Source organism: Nannobrachium achirus (assembly GCF_963921795.1).
Source record: "Nannobrachium achirus genome assembly, chromosome: 8".
NCBI lineage: Eukaryota > Metazoa > Chordata > Actinopteri > Myctophiformes > Myctophidae > Nannobrachium > Nannobrachium achirus.
In genome coordinates this window covers 39,311,320-39,337,146 of record NC_137817.1, presented here as the reverse complement: position 1 = coordinate 39,337,146, position 25,827 = coordinate 39,311,320, and the positions used below count along the sequence as shown (strand labels likewise).

Here is a 25,827-nt window from a genome sequence, read left to right as displayed (position 1 = left end):
TGTTTGCGCGCTCCCCTGGTGCGATGCTAACGGAGGCTCCATGTGGAATCCTCTAATTGAACACTTCTAAGGTCTTGATGGTGTTGTGAAGGCTAAAGTGCAGTCAAACAGTGAATGGAGGAGAAAAACATGGCCTGGAAGGAAAACACGACAATACTTACCTTGGCAATGCACCTGCCCTCTCTCCCTCTCTCAATGCACCTCCTGCCCTCTCTCCCTCTCTCCCTCCCCTCGCACACACACACAGTTAGTTCTTATTTGGTTCATATTTAAAATTAAACTCCCAATGGAGGGAAGTACTGAAAAAGGGCATATCATATTCCAGGCAGGGGAGTGCAGAATGGTCAAAAGATTATACCCTGGGCCAAGGAGGAAAGGATGATAAAGGAGACGGAGATGGAGTGAGAGAGATAAAGGTGGGAGAGGAGAGAGGGTGGGGGTACAGAGCCAGATGCAAAGAGTGTGTGTGTGTGTGTGTGTGTGTGTGTGTGTGTGTGTGTGTGTGTGTGTGTGTGTGTGTGTGTGTGTGTGTGTGTGTGTGCGTGCGTGTGCGAGTGCGTGTGTGCGAGCGAGCGAGCGTGAGTGCGTGCGTGCGTGCGTGTGGTGTTAAAAACAGAAAAAGCATTGATGTTTGAACAGGCTAGCGCTGCTTGCGTTTCCGTTGAGTAGCAGATGCAAAACAATAGCAGCATCTGGACAAAGGCAAGCCAATGAGATTGATGGGGATTATACACACAACACACTTCATAGAGTTGGAGGTGAGGACATCAAAGAAAAAGCACCTCTCATTGCCCCCCCCAAACCCACAGCAGACCAAACGCTAAATGTGTTTGGTCTGAACTGAAGCCCTGAACTGGATGGCACTCCAGAAGAGTATAGGGTCCTGGGTCCTTTCACACCACAGCTTCGGCTGACTGATAGTCCTGACTGCTCCACTTGGTACACTGTACCATATGCAGTGTACGGCTTGATCATGGACAGAATTAGGTGTTTATTCATGCTTAAGAGAGAGACGGACACAGAGAGAGACAGACACAGAAAACACAAAAAGACCAGTGATTTGGAGAGAGAGACAGACAGAGACTGAGGCAAGCAGGTATACAGGTAGGCATGCAGGCAGGCAGAGAGACAGAGAAAGACAATGAGAGACAGACAGACAGAGACACAGACAGAGCGACAGACTGGCAGAGGGGGCAGTGAGAGGTAGGAGAGGACCGGTTGTTGTATTGGATACGGCTGTCTATAGAGCTGTTTGACTTCTGTTCAGTGAGCCACTTGCTGCCTCAGTGTAAACATCAGAGTCACAAGAGAGAAACAGAGGCAGCTTATTTCCGGATGAGAGCGAGATAGGACCGGATCGGCTCGGATCAGTCCGGCCAGCGCGCCACAAGACTTTTAATATATACTCCACGGGTTATAAAAACGATTCAGCCACGCTTGTCTGCCACACACATTCACGTGAGTGCTTAGTTATACACATGCACTCACACACATTTTAGATACACTGTGCTTTCAAATGACCTTGAAGTACTTCGACAGATAACAGGCACGGGTGTAAAAACCAAAATGGAGGTCATGTGAAAGTGTGGGATCCACTCGGCTTTGAAGGTTTTCATGTGTAAGTGGCATGTGTGTGTGTGTGTGTGTGTGTGGGGGGGGGGGGGGGGGGTGATTATATAATCTACCGGCATACAATATCCTTTCAATGACATCCCACCAAGATCTCGCTATCTAATCAACCTCTCCCCCGTTCTAATCCTCAGGTACAATCTATTGCTTCCAATTTCCTCCCGTCGGGAAGGCAATCACAAAGTGCAGGACATTTTAATGGTTATTTGGGAGAATGGGCTGTGGGCCACGGGGGCTCATTATGAGAATCTCTTATTACATTGTTGTCTTTGACTGATTTGAAGCGTGCTATGATGGCAAAGGGGCATGGAATAAGGATGGGAGCAGTAGAATGGAGGATGAAGGCTGCTATTGTTCATGCAGTTTTGCGGCAGATTGATTCAAACGACCATCCTAAAATATGAATATTAAACAGTGACAGACATGGAAAGACAATGTTTACAAAGGTGGTCATCTCATCAGTATTGTTTATTGTGGCTACTACTGTCAAAAAATATCATGACGAGGCACTGGTGGGCAGTGGCGGCTAACCTAAAAGAGCACATGCTGTATTTTTTTCCCCTTTTTTGTTTTGTATTATGATCTTTTTATGAAGTTCTTTGTATGTGCTGCCTGTGTGGTTGCATGTTATAATATATATATATATATATATATATATATATATATATATATATATATATATATATATATATATATATATATATACTGTATATATATACTGTATATATATATATATATATATATATATATATATATATATATATATATATATATCTTCGTTCCTACTCTCACTATGGTCATGAAGTGTGGGTCATGACCGAAAGTATAAAGTCGCGGGTGCAAGCTGCCGAAATGGGTTTCCTCAGACGGGTGGCTAGTATCTCCCTTAGAGATAGGGTGAGAAGTTCAGTCACCCGAGAGAGACTTGGAGTAGAACCGCTGCTCCTACACTTGGAAAGGAGTCAGCTTAGGTGGTTCGGGCATCTAGTACGGATGCCTCCCGAGCGCCTTCCTAGGAAGGTCCTCGATGCACGTCCCACTGGGAGGAGACCCCGTGGCAGACCAAAGACCAGATGGAGGGATTATATCTCCAAACTGGCTTGGGAACGCCTCGGTATTCACCATATTCCTGGCCATTCTATGGAGGCTGCCATTTTCCTTTTACAGAGGGCGCTGGAGCATTTTTCTTTGTGTGCTGCTTCATAAACATCTTTTCACTTCCTCCCAAGTAAGGAAGTGACATGGAATTGTCTGTTGCCAGATTTTTCCAAAGAAATAAGCCCAACAGAAGCAACTACAGTAGGCTATACTACTTTACATTCACATTTGAAAATAGCAGATCAGCAAGCTCACAATGTGTCACATTGCGACACATTGTGAGCTTGTATATTTGCTATTTGAATATTTTTGAAACATTTTAACAACATAAATCTGTGTGGAGGTCCCTGGCACCACATATTTTCAGATGGGGGTCTGCGACTGTGGACAAATATGTAATCTGGGGTCCTTGATATGAAAAGATTTGGGAACCACTGGTTTAAAAAATATTAGAAAGTAAGCCCAATAAGCAACATTTTTTTAGAGACACAAATTGCTTATTATAAGCAGACATGGCAACCCAGGTACATTCAGAGCCCAGAGCCTAGAACGCCAACTACTGACACTTTAATTAGACCCTCCAGAAAAACGCGGGCAAAAATCCTTGATTATGCGGGCTAAAATCCTTGATTTTGCGGGCAAAAATCCTTGATTATGTGGTGAATTATGCTGGGTTTTTGTGTGAATTTATGCGATGACAATGCGAAACTATGCGAAATATGCGGGAACTTGTGAAAGTTGCGATTAAATGCGAAATTATGCGAAATATGCGGGAACTTAAAAAACATATTTATAGCCTATATACAGTACATATTATAATAAAAATTGATAACTATTAATTAAACCACTTTAATATACAGTACACTGGCTATTTGGAAATAGACAATCTACAAGCTCACAACATCACTAAGTAGTCATCAAAGTAGTCAAAACACGAATTTAAGGGTCCTTGAGTGAATTGAGAAATGCAAAACAGACTTTTGACTGCCTTTCATTATTTTCAAGGCAAAAAAGCAAACCTCTGTCAAATATTTGCAATTTAATTACCTTAATGGGCTACATCAAGGCAAAAATATTTTAAGGGATTAAAATGTTATGCATTCAATTGCTGTTCCTATCCATCCATGGAATACTGCGTGCTACTTTTTTTCGGAGAGGTGCTCGTTTGCTTTGAACGGCAACGACGCAACGTTTCAAACGGAGTACAATGGAGACCTCAAAACAAGTAGGATAAACTTTAATTTGTCGTTTCTTGAAGTTTGAGGACCGAGGAAGAGTGTGTTATTGTAGCGTCACGTTGGCGAGGGCCAACGCTCATACCGTATAGCCTATTATGCCTGCATCTCTCTCTCTGTCTGCCTGCAGTTCTCACGGTGCAGCGTGCACGCAATCGCACGGCACACACACACACACACACACACACACACACACACACAGAGAGAGAGAGAGAGGAGCCACAGGTTTCACAGCGCATCATTCTTTTGCTTCTGTTTTGTGTCTGAACGTGATTGAACGTTGAATCGATGACTTTATACTTTTATGCGAAAAAGTGCGGGGATTGTGAAATCAAGCGATGCCCGCATATTTCGCATATTTTCCGCGGAAATATGCGAAATATGCGGTGAATATGCGGGGATTGTGAAATCATGCGAGCCCCCGCATAATCAGCGGCATTTATTGATTATTGCGGGAAATTCTGCGATCGCATAATCGCGTTTTTCTGGAGGGTGCATTTAATGCAAGGACAACAGGAAACCAAATGATGTTTTTTAGGCCAGCTTTTTCAGCCTCCACCTCTTTCAGGATATGAACAGGAAGCCGGGGGCGGGGCCAGGAATAACGTGAATACTCCCTGAGGGAGTGGAGGAAGTTGCTCGGGATAAGGAAATCTGGAGGTCTCAGTTGGAACTGTTACCCCCGCGACCCGATTCCGGATAAGCGGTTGAAGATGGATGGATGGATGGATATATATATATATATATATATATATATATATATATATATATATATATTAAGGCTGGGACTTTAACTGATTAATTGCGATTAATTAATTACAGAAAATTTACGCGATTAAAACAATTAACGCATTTTAATCGCACTTAGTTTTTGCACCACAGAACCTTCAGTTTCGGGCATAACGATCATAGCGAAGCACCAACCAAGAAGAGACAACAAACGCAAAGGGAGAAGTAGCTGATCAGAGCGCTTTGCTTGGCCCAGTGGATGCGAAATTTAGATTTAAAAAACTCACTTGTTGATTCACTCGTACAACAAAATGTGTTTTACTTGAAAAAAAAAGCTTTTCAGGTCAAATATCGATGTGCGATTAAAATGCGATTAATTGCGATGAATTAATCACAGAACCTGTAATTAATTAGATTAAAAAATGTAATCGCATCCCAGCCCTAATATATAATATATAAGTTATGTATTGTTAAATAACAGACATCATACATGATAATTACTAGTAAGATGCCTCAGGGCGACCTAGGTCGCAAATGCGTTGGCCATCTGGCCAGTGATGTATATCAGCCAGTTACCCATACAGTATATGGAGACTCCTGGTACCCATATATGGAGATCCATGTACTGCATACGGGGATATGCTGTGAGACCCCAAACATGCTTACTCAGTTATTCGTTATGAGAAAATCCTATTACGTCTATCACATCTGACATCATACATACAATCCCTTTTATGCCCATATAGAGATCCCTGTCTGAACCAGCCACGCAGATAAGGGCTGTCTTCCTCCGTATATTGACATCAGGGATCTCCATACATGGGCATAAAAAGGATTCTGTTAAAGTGGTTCCCATGACATCACAACATACAATCCATTTTATGCCCATACAAGGAGATCCCTGCTCTGAGTATCTGACATCACCTTGATGTCAACTGTGATGTCACAGTGATGTGTCAGGGGAACCACAGTGTCAGGCGTTACCTGTTCGGGCGGATGCGGTCAAGCTGTGACGGTTTTGACAGTAAACTGTGACCTATGGTCGCAATAAAGGCATGTTAAAGTTGTGGCAACCACTCATGAATGTAGTGGACACTTAAAGATTGAGTTTTGTATGGTTTTGTTTTTGTTTGTGTTGCGGTATTGTTGAGTGGTGTTCTGAGAGTTAAATGTAACAAAAATGAGGTTCTGTCTGAGCAGAAGTGATTCTGATACATGATGTGCTGTGGCTTGAACCAAAAAAAAAAAAAAAACGGCTATAGTCTTTCCTGTAATTTGTCTCAGCATTTTATCCCCTCTCTCTCTCTCCCGCCCCTCCAGACAGTCTCTCTGTTCCCCGTCTATGCAAATAAAGGAGAAATGCTGGAAAATAATATTAAAACACGACTAGTGATTTTGCTCTCTGCAAGTAGCTCCTCCATAACACCTCTGTGTTTCGACTAGTGCACAGATGAATAAATAAATGTTATGATGTAAAAAGGATTTGACAAGCTGAAGTTGAATCGTTACAGCCCTGTGCTCTTTGAAGTCTTGCATTCCCTGGTATATCTTACAGTAGCTGCCTGCTACCAGTACGGGGAAGAAAAATCACACCCGTGTGAACTGAGCGGTGGTTTTACCCCCCCCCCCCCCCCCCTTCCCCCCTGTGTGTGTGTGTGTGTGTGTGTGTGTGTGTGTGTGCGTGTGCGTGTGTGCCTGGCCTGAAAACAGCGCCCCTCCCTTAACATGTGTGGTCAGAAAAGGTACTACACCACAGGCTTGAGGCTACATACAGACCCACCCACCCACCCACATACAAACAAACAAACATACCTACACACACGGCCACGCTATGGAGACGGTGTGACCACCGCTCAAAAACAAACAGTGGAAAAAAGGCACTAAGATCCTTCAGTGTCCACTGTGTCCCCTTCCCTTTCAACTGAATGCTCTGCTGTAGCAAATAGAATATTTCCTGCACTGTAGCACAAAGGTGATGCTACTGCATAGCCGATGCTTGCTGAACCTACAATTTCGTCAAAGTGCTACTGCGCAATTAACTCTTTGAAGGAGACTAGAGTCAGTGCCACAACCCCCACCCCCCGCCCTTGACACTACACAAAGTAATGAATGAGCCAAAGGGTGAAGAAGACATGCATGTTTATGGTAATGGCCCTCATACATAATGTACCAATCGCAGGCAGCCTAGGTTGAATTAATTATGCCATGGTTCGGAGTAACCTGCCTTGGTGCGTCAGTCATGTCTTGTTTCCCGCCTCTTCTGTCATTTAACATGCATGGGATGTATTAGTCTCTGTGACAAAAAGTTATATGAACCTAGTCACACAAACATGGATCGGTACATTAAACGGTGTAGCATGCAGCATCCACCTCAAGTACAGCTGCACATGCTTATTTTTTACGAGCGACCCAACAAGTAAAGCTGTAATTTGTGAGACCTTGAGATGTTGCATCGTGAAAAATGCCTAGAAGCAATTGGGCAGGCGCTCTCACAGGAAATGAATGCTACCTATTCCTCTCGCAGACTGTCACAGGGGTGACAAATGCCTTGTAATCAATCTCTGACATCTATCCAGACAGAGACTGAAGATAGAACTGTGCTTTATTGAACTGAGGTGGAGTCTGGCTCAGCTGCAGCAGTTGAGTATATTGATTGATCAGTCGATATCCCGCACTATCCGTGGCATTAGAGCGCTCCGTAAAGATCCTGTCCCACTGGGTCCTGTGCTGACTGGTGTTTAAACCGGCCTCTGCCTGCTCCCAGAGACCCCTTTGGGGAGATTACTGATTAGCCTCGGCTCTCATCTCTTGCTACGTTCAGCTGGGGATTCATCCGTTGGTTATTATGAGCCGGAGCTCACTGGGAACCCCACTCATTAAAACGTCTTGGGCAAGAACGTGTTCAGAGTCACCCCAATCCACAAGCTTCTCAGCTTAGACCAATATCAATGCACACTATTGATTTTGGCTTCTGTGCCTGTTGTATCGCACGGAGATCACTGTGGACTCGCAGAGAGTGTTTCCATTCTAATCAAAGGAGACTCGCCGTCCAAATGCTTGGTTTAGTGCCTGGTTAAGACACCTGGTTCCAGAGACCCACACATAAACTACCTCTACACTGTCTCCTCTCTCATATTTCTATCTGAGATGACTGTTTCTAAAAAATATGGGATAAAGAGAGGTCCAGAGCTGTGGTTCATAGAGCTGTTGTAAAGGTCCTCAGCTTCACACAGGACCTATATAACCTTTCTATGTCAAGGACCCCAAAATTGATACGTATTTAGCTGTGAAATCTCATCTGAAAAGATTTGTGGTAAAAATTTAAAAATCATTCCGATTTTTTTTTTTCATGATTTTTCATGACGTTTGGAAAATAGATCTGCAAGCTCACACAACACGCTGCACTGCGATGCTTTGTGAGTTTGCAGATCCGCTATTTTCAAATACCGGTAGCCAAATAATAAAACAGGGTTCAAGCGATTAAATGGATTTTGATGGTATATTAACAAATTTTGCTGGGGACCCACTGGAACACGCTCAAGAACCCCTGGGGATCTCAGGACACGACTTTGAGAATCATTGCGAGTGACCTATTATAACCTTAGCCCTGCAGAACTCCATCAGTGACCAGGCTGTCATTATGAAACCGCTTTTATAATCAATAGGCTGTTGCCATGACCACCACCACTGCAGGGACCTGCCTGAACAACAAGTGTTCATTAGGAAACTCCCACAGTCTTTACACATAGTTATACATATTCATCTCCATAATACAAAAGGTCAACAGGGGGGCCTATCTGACACTGAATTTTACATGGAGACAAATTCACCCATTATGTACTAGAGGAAGAAAAATAGCTGAAATCCTCACATCAGTATAAACAGCAACATATTTTAGATGGAGAAAAACAATAGATAAATAAATACATATAAATATATATAAAATATACTGTATACAGTATACTGAATGAGAGAAATGTTGTGTGTCAGATTATACAGAAAACGTGAAACTTTTGTGATAGAATGTATGGAGGGAAATATAGCCTATTTTGACCGTCCAGAATATACAGTCTGTTATTTAGTTATGCTAGCTAGCAAGTACAAAATACTCTATGTCACTAAAAAAATGATTTGTAGATCTTGGGATCTACATGGGAACAGTGTGGCTCAAATAAGGATCACAGACTTGCATGGCTCAGATCTGGATCTCTGACTTCATGTGATGTCCTTCATGTCAGCATGATCAGAGACTGACTGACTTTCACTATAAAATACTGTATAAGTACAAACAAAGCATACATATGTGAGGAAAGAAATATGTTCGAATAATTTACGTAAATCCTGCCCGTGCAGTCCCATTTAAACGGGACAACAACAGGTGACAAGTCAAGCTGGGAAAGGTTGAAATCTTTCCCCGTTGGAATGAGTGCCCAAGCAGGCCGATACATTTATTGTGGAGACTGGAGAAGGATTCGTACCCGCGATTTTCACGGCAGCACGGCACCGCCCTGCAGTAGAAAAAAGGCCATTGGAGTAGTGTGAACCGGGGAGCTGATGTTATGCAGACTCCATGTTGCCACAAGGTCTTATTATGTCGTAAGATAAGGGTTATGACCGTGAGCTCCTTCTCATTTCTTCTAAGCGTGGCCAGGCAAGAGAGAGGTGATTGAAGAAGGCTCACCTCAGGACAAGACTCCCTCTCTCTCTCTTCCTCTTCTGCCAGAGGCAATTTTCACACACAGTACACTGTACTCTCAGTGTACACCCAACCATCCTCATTCATATATGCATTCTGCACATTAGACCTGCAATTCCTATGTACAGTACAGTATCAACTGTGAATTCAATAAGGCATAAGGAACAGGCCCCTTTGGTAGCCTGTGATCCATGTTTCCCTACCAGAGCCATTTGACATGGATGTAATTATCACATTTCCAAGGATAACGTTTCTGGTTTGGGTTTCTGCAGCTGTTCAGGATGTTGACTGTGGAATAATCTGCTCCTCTCTTTAACAAAATCCTGCATCAGGGAATGACATTTTAGCTTATCTTGTATAAAAAAGAAAGAGAGAAAGATAAAAGATGACCAAATCGTGCCGCCAAGATTCCACAGAAGCCGACAAAGACCGCTGAAGTAGATTAATGAGTGTGATTTCTAGATAAGACAAATTAGAATCCCGCGCTGTTTAAGCGTAACGGCACCGATTGACCCCCCAGCTCAATCAAACATCTTTGATGCGTGTCCGACATTAGCCCAATTCCACATTTGTTTAGCCCGTCCGTCTGGGGATGCTGAACTCCTTTAATTTAGTTAAGAGAAGCTGAGAGGACGTTTTCGTCAGGGGATGCTTAAGGAGGTCCGTAAACAAAACAAAGGCTGAAGACAGATAATCCATAAGCAATTAATTAACGTCTACAAACCCGGCTGCGGCCATACATCGCAGTCACTTGGAATAATGAACGTAAAGGGGAGATGAGGAGAGGCCAGGAGGGACGGAGAGACAACTGCTCTTAGTATTTAAACTCAGGTACTGCAAATAACAGGTTTAGTCTCTCCTCTCCTCTCAATCCAGTCTTCTCACCTTTCCTTTCTAGTCCAGGCTTTTCTCCTTCCCCCTCCACCCCTCTCTTGCCTCTAGTAGTCCAGTCTCCTCTTCTCCGCTGTGGAGACAGGAAGCAGCTGGGACGCATCATTGAAGATGATTTGCACCACAGATTCATTTTTTACCCTAAATTTATTAGGCCAGGCATCTGGAAGGTCAGCCGGGTAATGGCCATTGTATATTTTATGAGCAGCAGGAAGCAAAGCTCTGGGAGTTAATCATGTGGATGGGAGGGGAGGCGTTCAGGTAGAAGGCAAAGGCGCCGCTTAAATCACTGCGTCAGCCTCCACTCCAAAAGGTCAGACGCCTCGCAACCACACTCAATATATGAGTGGGCAGAGGCTCTAATCATCAGAAGCACCGTCCCATTGTCTGCATTTCACCACAGACACAATTGTGTAGGTGACATTGGGGACCTGTGATCGCTAAAGCCTCTTGGTGCAATATGTATGGTGTACACCTGTCACAAGGAGCATGAGTACTATATAATCAGAGCCTCCTACCAATCTCATACTGGGAAGAGCAAACTGAAGAGGCTCATCTTAAGACATCAACATCCCCTTTAGAATTCAACAGCCGGCATGAAAGAGGAAAAATCTGTGTTCAGTTTCCATTCTCAAGCCAAAGGATGTTTATAAGTGTGTCGACGGTTGAATGATTGTTGACTCAAGCTGTCTGAGATGTGGGGAACAGATAATCATCTAAATACAATGCAAACTTTCTCATTGACCTTTTAATCCAAAACCAATTTATCTTCGCAACATAACTTGAAGGAAACAGTAAGCTGGCTTCTTGAAATGCATATTTTATGTTGACAGGAGGTTTATCTGCAAAAATATTTTCTGCTTAAATCCTTTTGATAAAAAACAGTTACAATTGATTCAGAGGAAACAGGGCACAACAAAACCTAATCTAATCTGTCTATCATTAAAATGCTAATTGTAAACATCTACCTGTCAGCAAGCTGAAGTCACGCTGTGTTATCAACAATATAAATGGTGCTAGCGATTTGGGCACAAAAGGGCACAGAAGAATTCTGTCCAAAAGCAAATTTGGAGAACAGGTAAATCACATCCATCTTTAACGTGCATAGAAACCAAGCAAGCACAGGTCAGGATCACACTATTGATTTAAGTGTCAGCGCATTACCCCGCAGGGAAGCAAATCCATTTGAATGCCTAAATAGCATGTCCATAACCACTAATGTGTTTCATGGACAAAATATATTTAGTGTTTCACGGTCCAGGGGGACTTTTGACGTGCCTGATTTACTAGTGGACGGCATGGAGGAGAGGGAGCAGCTATTTCATTTTGTTGAATTTATCTTTAAGCATTTGAACATTTTAGCCCCGCTATAACGCCAGCTCTAATGCCGAATCTGTGGGGCTACATTATTTTTTAAATAACCTAGTTATATACTGTAGATATTTGGCTACCACATTGTTTACAATTTTGTGAACTACAAACATTTTAATAATATGTGACACTCTCTCCTGATTCACTTTTGATGCAAAAAAATGTATGAAATAAAATAATGAGCAAGAATAATCGTGAACAACAATCCTTCCTTAAGTCTGATTCTGAAACGTTTTAGGACAAGGACAGTAATCAAATGTTACAAAATATGCTTTGTCTTGAGTAATCTCTAGCCAGACCCCTATCTCAGAGTCAGTGAATGGTAATAGTTGGAACATTGAACTGAAGGTGAGGGGAGAAGGCAGGGTTTCACTGCCAGGCCGATGCAACAATATACTGTAGGGGAGGGAATCAACTGTTGTGTTCCGTTATGATTCTCCCTTCATAACTCCCTCACTTGTCTAATGTCACCACAGTGGCACACGGTGCCAGTGTGCCAGTTAACCACATGAACTCCATGAAGCATCCCTGAGATTACTGTACACTTTTACATCTTTTCTTTTTAGTTCTCCTCTGAAGTGTGCAGCCCAGGGAATGACCATCTATTTTCTGCACTGGGTCACATTCTCCATCATCTGCTCTTGGTGGTCTGCTTAAGCTGCCATGGATTTGTTGTGACAAATGCACCTCCCGCAGTTTGCTTTTGGGAGAAGTTTATAGTGTATTATTCCGTGACACTGTGGAAAATAGCAATACGACATTGCTCTGCTCTGGTAATGAACAGTGGCCATTTGACTGGCCATACTTTAATCTACCTGCAACACACCCACTGACAAATGTTCTGCCTATTCCAACCCATCTCACCACTGCGCTGCGGGTGCTCTGCCCTTCTCCAGTCCCCAAAATACAAAAAGTCCATCACCACGGACCCTCCAACTGCACTTCTAACCGGTTGACCTGCATCCCCAAAATAGCGTGTCCAGCATTGTTATATAAACAGTAACAATAGCAGAAAAGACAGGAAAGAGATTGTAGCGAGGGCAGACTGTTATTGTAACTCTGAGAGTTCAACACTCCGGAATTGGCTATGCAAGAGACAGACAGTTTTTTACCTGGATCTCCACTCCATAGCCCATGTAGACGGTGATAGTGTATGTGCAGTCCTGTGTAGAGTAGAAACCAGAGGTAGCCTGTGGGGGGGCCTCTATGTAGCCCTCAGGTCCAGTCAGGTTGAATTGGCAGGGAACTGGCAGAGTAAACACACAGGAAACAATTATGACATGGCCTGTAACACGATGTCACCGTGTCAAGTCCCTCCATTCTGTATTGTCAAAAGGGGCTTTGCTAACACTCGCAAAAAACATGCCAATCTATGCCTTTGCATTAATCATGCAGCCGCACGCTCAACGATAAGCATGCACACACACGTACGTACGTCCTTGTACAAGCATATGCACGCATGAATCGGCTGCATGCGCATACATATTTATATACGTGTGCATGCAAAGACACGCACCCACCCCCCCAATTACACACACACACATTTATACAAACATTGTACATGCTATACATTCACACACAAACTAATTGTGTTTCAAGGTTTTCCAGCTACCGTCTGGGCTGTGGACTCTGTGGGGGGGACGGATGGGGACAGACTATTCTGAGGTTGCTTTGAGGTCACTCTGCTCCGCCTCCTTTATTCCCCCTCCCCACACCCTGCCCATTTGATGTTCAAAAAAGTGAACTTTTGTCAGACAGCTTCCTCATAAAGAATACCCTCTGTGTCTCCTTGACACCTCCCCTTAGGGAGTGTCCACTTCAACATCATTACTGCACCCCAATGTTGTCATTCACCCTGCATCTCTGTGTGTCTCTGTGAGCTTCTATATGTCCCTAGGAGATGTTTTGTCTGGCTTGCTGACGCATTGAATGGCATTATCAATGACACAAAATGTCACAGTGTGTGATGGAACCCCTCGTGGACGAGATAAATTAATCAAGGTCCTTCCTTCGCTGGCCTCGTTGTCCTTGGAAGAGCTTCTGTAAATTACACAGGCCAATCTAAATACTGATGCTCATCTCCGTCAATCTCAAGTAATTGTCTGAGCATCTCGCATTGCTGTTCCTTACGTCACCTCTTGATTGAGGGGAGGAGGCGCAATAATACTGTTGTAATTAATTTCAGTCCTGTGGCTGTGTTGTTGTTTTGCATGAGATGCAAATAGAGAGGATATTAGTTGAGTGTGCATTGCTGTGTGAAAATATGACAATGACTTGTAATAATGAGAGTTCTGATATGAAAACCATTTGGGGGAAAAAAAGCTGAGTTGTACCAGGCAGCTATTGTAATACTCAATAACTGTGTTCATTGCAGCCTACTTCAGAATTATTCTTTTAGAAGCAATTACAAGAATATTACCCATAGTAAAACATTGGGCTGTGATATAAATATATATATTTTTTTCTGTGGTGGTACGTGCACGTACAGTACATGCCTGAGTGCACGCATGGGCAGGGTTTGCGACTTCCTCCATTGCTTTATGTGAAGCATTCTGCGTTAACAGCTGGACCCATGGTAAATGTGCTACAGCATGGGTCTTCAACAGGGGGTCCGGGACCCCTAGGGGGTCCTCAGAGTCCTCCAAATCGTTGTTTAGTGGAAACCTTTTTTTCTCCTTTTTTTACATTAACCACTTGAACCCTAGCGTCTATATTTAGCCACTTTAGCCAAAAATAGCAGATCTACAAGCTCACAACGCCTCACGCTGCGAGGCGTTGTAAGCTTGTAGATCGGCTATTTTCAGCAAAGCGCTTTGGTCTAGAGGGGGAAAAAAGAGCACAGAGTGAAAAGGTCAAGATTATTAAGTATTGGCGGTTCATGCCGTTAAATATCTGAAAACACGAATCCAACATACACTGACGATCGTGCTGTATTTGGAATATGATCAGGTTGTGGGGGTCCCTGCTTCATTTCTCTCTCAACTAAGGGGTCCTTGGCCTGAAAACGTTGAAGACCCCTGTCCTACAGATGTCCTTTAAGAGTGTCTTCCTACCTGGGCTCTGCATGGTGGTGATGATAGTGGTGGTGGTGATGGTGGTGGTGGTCGTCTCCTCGTCCACGGACGTAGCCAACAACATGCCTTCGTGAGCCAGGGAGCCGTCATGGTCCGGCGACGGCCGGTCTGGCCTCGCTGCATCTCTTTCCACTACGGTGGTCACAGCCGCGGGGGAAGCGGCGGACCTCTCCGGGTGATTCTGCCCCACAGTGGTGGCCGGGTCGGGGGTGTTGGAGCGAGGATCAGGAGCCAACGTGTGCATGACAGGAGTGGTTAGCATGTCTGCATTTTCACCTCTCCCGTCGTGTCCGTCGTGCCTCACTGACGCTCCCCTGTCAAGTTGCGCCTTCTTGGATGACGGGGCAGAAAAGGCATCGGAGGGACCGGACACAGTCGGACGAGCGTCCAACCCACCGCTGTCTTCGAAGTAGTGCGGCACTCCGTGCGAGGCGAGGAGGGACTGATGAGGCGGAGGGTTCCTGTACAGCGAATGATGGTTGGGGATGTTGAGGGGTGGGGCGGTGGTGACCAGCGGGAGCCTCCGGCCACTGTCCTGTGTGGTGGGGTACAGACTGACCCTGCTCTCTGCAGGGCTCCCCGGGGTCATGGAGAGGCCTGGGCCGTCCTCAGAGGCAGATGCTGGGGAGACAAAGAAAAGGTGTAAGGCTACTACAACACACTGCAAACTATTTCTAGATATCTAGCACGTTTGATATTTGGCTTTGTCGCCGACTTGACATCATACGGTGTGAAGGGGGTTGCAACCGCACCGCGAGAAGATCAGTGTTACAGCCAATAAAGAGCACAGGACAGCTGTGCTCACAGACAGAAAGTCTGTCTGTATCGATTGATGGATATCAATGGATATCAATATAGGCTATATACCTTTATCAGCTTCCCTGACCACTAACCTGAGACGTTGTCTATGCGGATAGGTGGAGCTGTGTGCCGCTGTGCATTTTACAATGGAACTCCATTAGAACTCCAAATATGTACATCCCTGTATCTCCATATTTAGTCGCTCGGTCCCAAGTACAGTAGGTACCGCACTGGGTACTCTGGAAATGGGTACAACAATATTAGTACAACGGGTATTGCAACGGATGGGGCTTGCATTACCAATGTGTATTATTCCTGACCAGCATGAGATTCAGGTCATTCAATCCCTGTTTCTGTATGTGTAATGACACAAACGTTATACTTTCATACACGCAAAATCAGTTTCAAACCAAACGTGACTTGTTCATCTGGAGATTATAAAATTAACAAGACAACTGGGCCAGCATCCAGAGGCACTGTTTCCATCTTAACCAATTCATTGCTGCACAACAAACATTAGCAGGGCTGCTATAGGGCAGTACAAACCATTCTCTTGCTTCTGGATGGGAGATCGGAGCAGAGCAGCCACTCACGAGCGCATGCAGACCAAACCTTGCAAGAGCGTAGCAATAAAAGCCTTCAAATCACACACATTTTTTTAATGCCTCTCCGTGCTGAGAAGTGATGTACCGGCAATGCTGTACTGCGAGACAATCACTGGACTGAAAAGGCTCTTTTGGAAACCCAGCACAGCACAACCCTAACGTTTCTCATAAATTGCTCACTTCAACAGCCTCCTCCCTCCCCCTCACACCATAATGAGGCTTAATATTCAGTCCAGAGCAGATTTGATGAGCCAATATAATTCGCCTAGCGTGGAGAACACTTCTTCCCTCCCAACTGCACCTGCAAGATCTAATCTGAGGCCCCTTCAGAAGGCTGTCATCCGCCGAGGGAAGTCTTATGTTTCTTTAACAATGCTTCATTTCCGCCCTAATAGCTCCCCTCTCCGCCAACTAATAGCAATCTGCTTCAAACAATCAGGGTTTATTGTAGCAGCGCCACTTTCCGCCCAGCACCTCTCCTCTCAAACAGAGAAATGGCTCAGCGCTTTCATAGGCATCAGACACATTGGCTGCAGAATCTACAAAGGGGAGACGATGCGATATCTCAAACCAAACAGAACTGACTGACTGACTGTATCTTTCCCCCGGTGCTATGAAATGTCAGAAATGTAATGTACATATCTAATCTAGATGGAGCAGGGTGAGGCTTGTAAAGGCCTGACTCTCTTGGCTCAGATTAAATCTGATCTGTGCATCAACGTGTCAGTCATACTGAAACATGCTAGATGCTGCCCCGGGGAGAAAGGTAGTCAGTCAAAGCTCTGAAAATACAGCATACAATACATGTTGGGTTCGACTAGTGCCTCCCACATTAGAAGACATTTAGACAACTAACGTCTGACTCATTAAGGATTCTTACAGTTCAGCTTTTCATACAGTATACCACACAACCCATTTTATCATAGTCCAAAATGTGTGGAATATGAATGGGGGAAACTGGAGTAACAGAGTCTGAAAGGAACACATTTTAAGACATCAGATCAGGTGTGCTGTTGTCGCACCTATGCTGACTGGTGTAGGATGGATTATGGACTGTTACGAGTAAAGAGTACAAGAAAATTACTGACTATGATTCACACTATAACCCTGTCTATATTAGATCCATACATTACTAGGCCAAACGTATGACTTTTAATAACATCAACCCTCGCATCACAGTCACATACTGTAGCATTTTGAGGGCTTACAGATAGAGTATGGCATTTTAATAATGTTCACAGAATAGTTTTTCTTGCTCAGCATTCATAAATGCAGTATGTAGAAAATACCTTGAATAAACAAGCAGCATTTGAAGGCTACTACAGCTAATGACAAATTCCCAAAACATTAATGCTTAAATTGACCTTTGAACACACAGGTACATGATGTCCAAAACTCTCTTCCTTCTATGGCATTCTTTCTGTGTTTGTGTTCAGTTGATAGTGGCGGTGGAAGGAAGAGAATAATGGGAAGGACATGCAATAATAGTAACCAGTAAGACTCCCTAATCGGGAGATAAGCGACCGTCAGGTCGCAGCATGAATTTAGGGCAAAATCTGTAGGAGCAGTGTCCAAAAATGTTTTTGAAAAAATCGGCCTAATGGTGGCGCTATATAGGACAGATCCATGTTGATGACATGAGTGTAGACATACTGTGTACGGATTTGCGTGATTTTAGGGCAAAATGTGTAGGAGCAGTGTCCAAAAATGTGTTTGAAAAAATCGGCCAGATGGTGGCGCTATATGGGACAGATTCATGTTGACGGCTCTCTTGACGCCACCAAGACGGACGCGTGGGTTCCGGCCCCGGCTCTCCTGGTCGCTCCTAGCCCGAGTTACAGCATTTTATGTGCGCTGCAGTGGCGGGGGTCCTCCACTAGGGGCATCCATTCTGGAGCTCCAGGAGTCGGTGGTCCCCGGGAATTCCCTGTGAACAGCCCTGTTTGGGTGGTCATTTGGTCATTTTTGCACGGAAGGGCGTCCCTGGGAGTCCCTGGAGCTCCGGGGGTCCCTGGTGGGGTGGAGGTTGTGGATTGGCAGGCAAGGAGTGTGTGTGCAAAGTTTGGCATGGATCGGGGCAATAGTGGCGGAGATATGAGTTGGGGAAAAGTGTGACATGACGGACAGACTGACAGACTGACTGACAGACAGCCGGTGGAGGTTTTGGTAGTAACTGCGACCTGACGGTCGCAATAATTTGAAGGGCACAGGGAGATAATCCGCATACACCCTGCAGCACTGTCATCACAGAATAGAGTTGCTGAACGAGCATCCTATATTTGAAAATAACATTTTGGGTGATTTGATCGCTACTAAATCCCTAATGATGTGAGGAGACTGTGTATACAGTATATAGTGTGTGTTTCTCAGCAAAAATGAAGAAATGTCGACATGGTGGTAAATAAATGGTACATTTGTATAGCACCTTTATCCAAGGTGCTTTACATAGATTGTGCATTACATTCACCCATTCACACACACATTCATACACCGATGACAGAGGAAACCATGCGAGGCACCAACCTGCTCACGTGTTGCTCAAGGACTCTTTGACATAAACTCTGGGGGAGCCCGGATTCGAACTGGGAACCCTTCGGGAACCCTTCGGGAACCCTCCGTGATCTAATGACAATTTTCTCTACCCCTGAGCCAATGCCGCCTATATGGTCTCTATGGTGACGTCCAAACGTGCAGTTTTCAATCATAACTTAATGTGCCCTGGCCTGCAGAGCCACCTGGAAAGCCCACAGCCCGAAACATGTACCTGGCCAGAGAATGACTCAAATCAAAGGACACATTAACTCTGTGAGAGCTTTAGGGTCCATCTCTTTTCAAAGGCAGAGCTCCTCAAAGTGAACTTTGTTCTATAGGGTCTCTTCAACTCTGTGCCAGCGTTCTGAACTTCTTGATAGAGTGCAGATGGGTGTGAGATGAGGGCAAAGAGCCTTGAGTGCCACTTTGATGTCTCTTCCCTGGGTTGTGAAAGACACAACGGAATTCATACACGCTTACCTGGAATAAGCCATGAGTCCAATACAAATCCAAGTCATTAAAGTTGAGAGGTACAAGACAGCCAACAGCCTTGACTCGAGTCTCAGTGCCACTTTAATAGGAGAACTGAGCCTGAGGATTCAGTACAGAACTGTATATGGACGATGAACGGCATATTATCCAGTGTGAATTCTAAAAATCATTCTGTATGCCAATAGGCCTACACACTGATACTGGAGTGTATACAGTATCATATACATCTAGCAGGGACGAGCTGGGCCCCTGATACAGCCCGGGAAAAGGAGTTGGAGAGGCCCTCATTGCTTAACCAGATTTTTTCAAAGATTGTCCATTTCAGATCATGAGAGACAAGCCAGTGGGGCAATTACGTGAGTTATATTTACTTTGTGGGCCGGCCATTTTTTTTAATGGCAGAACAGGCAGAACCGGCCGTTCGGGAGTTGTTGTGCTTTTCCTAATGGCCAGCACGTCCCTGACATCTGGTAAAATGTAGCATCATCTTCTGGACAAGAGTATCTCAATTTCAACAATTAACTTACAAACCCTGCAAACATTTCAGCCTAAGGGCCTTCATCATCAGAGCATTTGATAATTGGATTCATTGGCACTCTGTTTATTTTTTCCATTGCCTGAAGAGCAAAGGTTTTGAACATGCAAGGTTTCAGCCTGACAGTGATGATGATATACTGTAATATAATCTGCCTTCCTGCAAGAATCGAAGAGATTTTGTTGTGGGCAGAGTCTGAAATATGTCTGGGTAACATTTGTTTTGAGGATAATATACTGTTTCAAGGCTCGCTTACCTTGATTGCTCACATACACAACCAACATCAGCGCAGTAGGAAGGCAGGAGGGCTGTTTGTTTGTGTGTATTGTCCAAGCTACTGGTGATCGTCAGAATAGAAACCAGGCCCTTTAATCCGATGTTGCCTAAAGCGACATTTCCTCCACTTTCAAATCTTATTGACCCTGCTTCCAACACCTTCGGCAAGGGACACCCGTCCACTCATGCATTCTCAATAACAATCACTTGTCCAATATAATGACAAGCCATGGTCCCCTCTGAACCTCTCTAAGCCCAAAAGATATTTATAAGATCTGTGAGTCATTCTACTAAAAAATATTATTTTTTCAGGTTGAATCCTTATTGAGAACCCTTCCCACCAAAACTACAGGTCACCCCCGTTTTAGACATGAGTGCTTCTAGAATAAAGTAATCTTATTAGAGTACATGCATACAACATGTAATTTGTCCAGATATAATCCACCACATTTTCACCGCTGAGTAATTCATCACTGGCATAGAGAGAGAGAGAGAGAGAGAGAGAGAGAGAGAGAGAGAGAGAGAGAGAGAGAGAGAGAGAGAGAGAGAGAAGGTTTTACAAATGTGAAAACAAATTAGACAGCAGGGCGTGTTTTAAATGGCTATTGGGGGGTTTTATGGTTTGAGTGGTAAATGCCAGTTATAATGTATTTCAACCAAGTAAATATTTCACTGGTCTGAACTTATGTAGGTAGCAATATTTTAACAGTGTCAAATATTAAAGGCTCCGTCTTCTCCTGTGTGCGCGTTCGTGTGTATTAATATGAAACACATATTAAATTAAAGAGGGCAACAGAAACATATGCAGGCAGAACACACACAACATGCATAACCACATCCTATCCTTTTGCAAGGTGATTCGGCTGCATAATAGAGTTCTGTAGTCTCGTGACAGAAGTAATGTTATCATTTGTCCGCTGCTTATCGATCTGTCTTTGGGCTCAGCTTGATCGTGCTCAGCAGAGAATGACGGCCCGATGGCCTGATGGTCAAAGGCCTTTTTTCTCCTGAAAGCTGTGAAGCAGCATCCTTTCCACTTCATCACCTTTGGAAAAGGTCATTCTCTCGTCTCTATGATAACCAGGGACAAAGGCGAGGCAAGAGTGGATCAATAGCCGACTCTAGTCCCTATCAGCGGAGAAGCATTGATCCGGGAATGGGGGAGATGACCGGCGATGCCGTGTGCCCGGGGACTAGATCTGCTGTCCTCTGGCAGAGGACGTGGACAAACAGCCTCCAATAACCCTGGTGTCAGGCCCGTATATCTGGCCTGTATGTGGAACGGTGCTCTGGGGCAGGTGAGTGAATGTTTCTGACATCAAAGGCAGCTGCCGGGCTCAAGATGCTCTCATGCGTGCGAAAGTGAGTAAATGAATGTTAAAATATGAGAGTCCCAGAACAGTGTACTGTTGCTCTCGGCTGCAACACATTAAATCCCCCCCCCCATCCCACACACACACACACACACACACACACACACACACACACACACACACACACAAACTAACGTGCGCACACACATACACACACACACACACGCGCGCACGCACGCATGCGCGCGCACACACACACACACACACCTCTTTCTCTCTAGACAAGGCAGTTTCTCTGTTTAGGGAGAAGTGAAGACACAGATTTAGCGCCTGTCCCACAAAATCATGCAGTGCATCGTTGCCGCTGGCATGCAAGTAGATGCATTTTACCTGCTTCATGCATACTTAAATAATGATACAAAAAAAATAAGAAAAAAAATAACAGTCTGCCGGCAGCTAATTGAAATCCTGCCGCTTCTCGCCAACTCCATTTAAATCCTCTTCCTGAAAATGGCTTTTCTCTCTCCTTCCCCTACCGCATTGTACGTCTTTGCTTATTTCGTCGCAAACATTCACCCTTGAGCTACAGCTTAGCAATGCCGGCTCTTTTGTGAAGCCGCACAAAGCCGGAGCAATTAAAGGCTCTTCTCTCCCTTAACAAGCTCTAATCCAGACATGCTTTTATTGCATTTGATTTCGCTCACTGGCTGTGCCAAAAAAAAAGCGCTGAGAGACAGTGGCCCTGCTCATGCTCCCAGTGTAGCAATCATCAGTGGAGGATGTGGAGCCTCAGCGCAGGGTTCTGGAAGCTGTCACTTTAACAGCCAAGAACGCACCACCCCCCAAGAGAGATGCCCAGATCCACCTATCAAACGGTAAATTGTTTGGCAGAATGGCAGCGCAGCGATGCCAGCGGAATATGGAGGAGTTGAAGAATGCTTGCTGGACCGATGCAGTGCAACATATCGTCGGTGTCGGGCAGAAACCTTGTATCTCTGCATTTCATATATTTAGGGTTTATTATTTTTTTCCTTCTACAAATGCATTTTATACTTTGTCGTGTGACAGAGTTGCTCCAAAGTCGTGAAAATACCTCATCTATAAAGGTCACAGACAGTGCATCGCGTTGTGACGTACGGTGACCATTTTTGCTAGTTCATTGGTTTGTTTTAGTTTTTCATTACGTTTTAGAAAAATGTCCCCATAGGATATATGCCCTAAATAGGAAAGCCTTGTTGAAAGTGATCGAGTGTGTGTGTGCGTGTGTGCGTGCGCACGCGCATGTTTTATAAATATTTAACCAAGGAGCTTGTGACAAAACAACAACTACAATGGATCCACTGGAACACAGGTTCTGTTTTTCACATTTTTGGACATACAAGTGTTCTACCCGGTAGCGACGATATACTGGGTATTATGTGAATTAATTGAGGCCTGCAGAAAAGATTCATAGGGCAGATAACGGAGCACTGTAGTGACTTGACAGATGTGCTTTGTTACAATAAACCAAGAACAGGAGGGGCTGCCGGCGCCCGCGGCCAGACCTTACTCTGACACCGAGGCAATAGCCCACAGGTTGCTTCAAACAGCGCTCTCCTCAGCTGAAACTTCGATCCGAGCTTCACCTTTCCCGGTTTTTAGATTCACCGGTGGGTTCTGACAGCCGGCCTACTCGGGGTCCACTGTTAGACTGTCAGCTCTACTGCGATGCTGTACAGTATCAAGAGTGTGTCCAGGAGCCGCAGTCCATCTGTCACTTTGGATGTGTCCGCCTACTGTCTCCATCAATCCCAGGGTCCCGCAGCATAACTGAACAAGATGTTCCCCGCTGACAGGCTGTTACAAAAACAGTGTGCATCCCTCCTGGGGGAGCAGCCGAGTACAATTGCACTTTATTGGAGCTGGTGGGATGGATCAGAAATATAAAAGAGAGACACGGACAGGCAGAGGGAGAGAGATGAGAGGCAAAACGAAAAACAACAAAGGGTAGGTAGGTAGGTGGATAAATATATAACTAAATACACAAACCGACACAGACAGACAAACAGAGGGGCCGACGGAGTGTATTGATGTACACTGCAGATAGATGCATGGGTGGACAGATAAAGACACATAACAGATAGACAGACAGACAGCCTTGACAGGGGACAAAGAGGAGACGAATGTAGCGAGGTGGTGGGTGGGTGTTCGCGCCAACGCGAAGGAATATGAAGTGCATTTGCCGCTCCCCAGGCTCGGGGAACAGCCCTGAGCCAGGAGTAAACATCGGCACTGCCCCTGGATGTTGGAGGCTGAGGCGGTATACAAATGAGGCGCTGACAGGCTGCAATCCAATTAGATGAAGAAATATGAGGGGTGCTGTGCGGAGACGAGGGCTCTATCAGCGCCTGGCAGCTTTGGGGAGATCAAGCACTTCACCAGCATGGCTGCTTGCTGCCTGCAAACCTGATGGATCACCTGACATGCACACGCACGCTCACAGATGCACGCACAGATGCACGCGCGCATAGCACGCACGCACAGATACAGAGATACGCGTGCGCTGGTGGACGCAAACATGCAAACACACATGAATAACGTGCATGCATGTACACACAGACACACACACGCGCACGCACACACACACACACACACACACACACACACACACACACACACACACACACGCATGCACACTGTCACACACACACACACACACACACACACACAGTCACATACTGTACACACACACACACACACACACACAATCACTGTCACACACGCATTCAGAATGCACACACAGATTCAGAATGTGCGCGCGCGCAAGCACACACCCACCCACCCCCACACACACACACACACACACACACACACACACACACACACACACACACACACACACACACACACACACACACACACACACACAGTGGATAATACTGTTGTTCTTGGCCACCACCACCACCACCACCACCACCACCATCACCATCATCATCATCATCATCACCACTGTTTTTACAAGCCTTGAGAGCGTGGCTGGTATTGTTTTGAACCTGTGTGTGTGGGTGTGTGTGGGTGTGGGTGTGGTTGTGGTTGTGTGCGTGCGTGCCTGCGTGCGTGCGTGTGTGTGTGCGTGCGTGCGTGTTATCATTGGAAAATGTGGTCCTGCATGGAGACACAGAAGAACTACCACAGAAGTAGTTTTCAGTACTATGCCAGGTGCTTATAGTAAGTCTGTCTGTGGACAGATTCTGTCAATGCGAAAGTGTTACTACAGTGCAGATAGAGAGAGAGGAGACACACGAGACAGGACCACAGAAGTCAGATCCCAGACCCAGGTCCTCACAGGGATCCATGTGGTCACTGGTGGACTAGATGGTTGAGCCACCAGGCAACCCATGATGGTTCTCTTTATTGTAATAGTATTGACATAGTAAATTTGAATTTAAATAATTAATTTGTATCCACATTGGGGTATTCATCTACAGAGTAGTTTAGCCAGGGGGCCACATTATTGTAAAATGACTTGAAGTCGGAGGCCACAAGACCGTGTCTGCGGTTGACCGTTTGACCGTTTGTTGTGAGTGCTATATACAGATGTGCCATTTCAAAACTTCACACGACCTGCCATTGGCAAGACAGTAGATTATCAGGGGATTTGCAGAACATTGAGCTTGTAGATCAGCTATGTTTGCTATTTTTATGACCTTCTCTGACATAAGTTTAAATCTACCCACGACGGTGGATTCTGCTTTTCAATGGGAATGGGAATTGATTTGCAAGTTTCTGCAAAAATATGCTCCATTCTCCATAAAAATTAGAAAGGAAAAAACAGGGAAAGAAAGTAACTGTGGAAAAAATGAATTGAAGGAAATTTGTAGGAAAAGAGCAGTAAATGCTGAAGAGTTGAAACGGCACATACTGTATGTAGGACACAATGGACATATTACGGATTTATTGTTATGCCAACAATGTGGCGCATGTTCAGCTGCAACGATACGGTCTGGTTATGTGTTGTTCCTTCTTGTTGCTTTTGAACAGACAGTGAAGATGAATATTATTAATAACGTATTAGGGCCTGCTTAATGCTGCATTCAATGCCTTTTGATGTTTGATAGGATCATTTCTGTGTTCTGTGCACAGGTCCGTCCTCGCATGGGGCAAGGTGAAGTGTTTGTATGAAGAAAAGGTTTTTTTGCTTTTCTTTTTTGAGCATGGAGTACTATCTCTTATCATGCATTTCATTAGTAGTGGAGAGTACCATCATTCTGCCCAGGGCACTATTGAGGATGAATGAATCATATACTGTGTAAACCCTACAAGTGGATGGAGATGTGGAAGGTGGACAAAATCCAGTCAAAACTAAACAATTGATTGATTTGAAAACCACTTCAAACTCAGAAATAATTACTAATGGATGCCGTGTGATGGACGGAATGCACTCAAATGCACTCAAAAATGCGTTCTTTCATGTTCATTTAGGGTGCGTTCGGAAATGCGCACCGAGTGTGTGCTCAGTGTAGTGAGTGCAGTGGGCGGTGACGTTGAGAGTGCACTCAGTGTGGCTTATT

General features: G+C 44.8%; 1 protein-coding gene across 1 annotated transcript in view; it reads right to left on the bottom strand.

Moving 5' to 3' along the window:
- The window catches only part of LOC308289801 (seizure protein 6-like), a 179,297-nt gene that overhangs the window by 92,114 nt on the left and 61,356 nt on the right, over positions 1-25,827 (bottom strand). The window contains exons 3-4 of the mRNA XM_080731553.1: positions 14,703-15,344; positions 12,762-12,895 (exon numbers count right to left, since the gene is read on the bottom strand). Of these exons, the coding sequence (XP_080587679.1) occupies positions 12,762-12,895; positions 14,703-15,312 (744 nt within the window). The 5' untranslated portion in view covers positions 15,313-15,344. The remainder of the gene's footprint in view (positions 1-12,761; positions 12,896-14,702; positions 15,345-25,827) is intronic.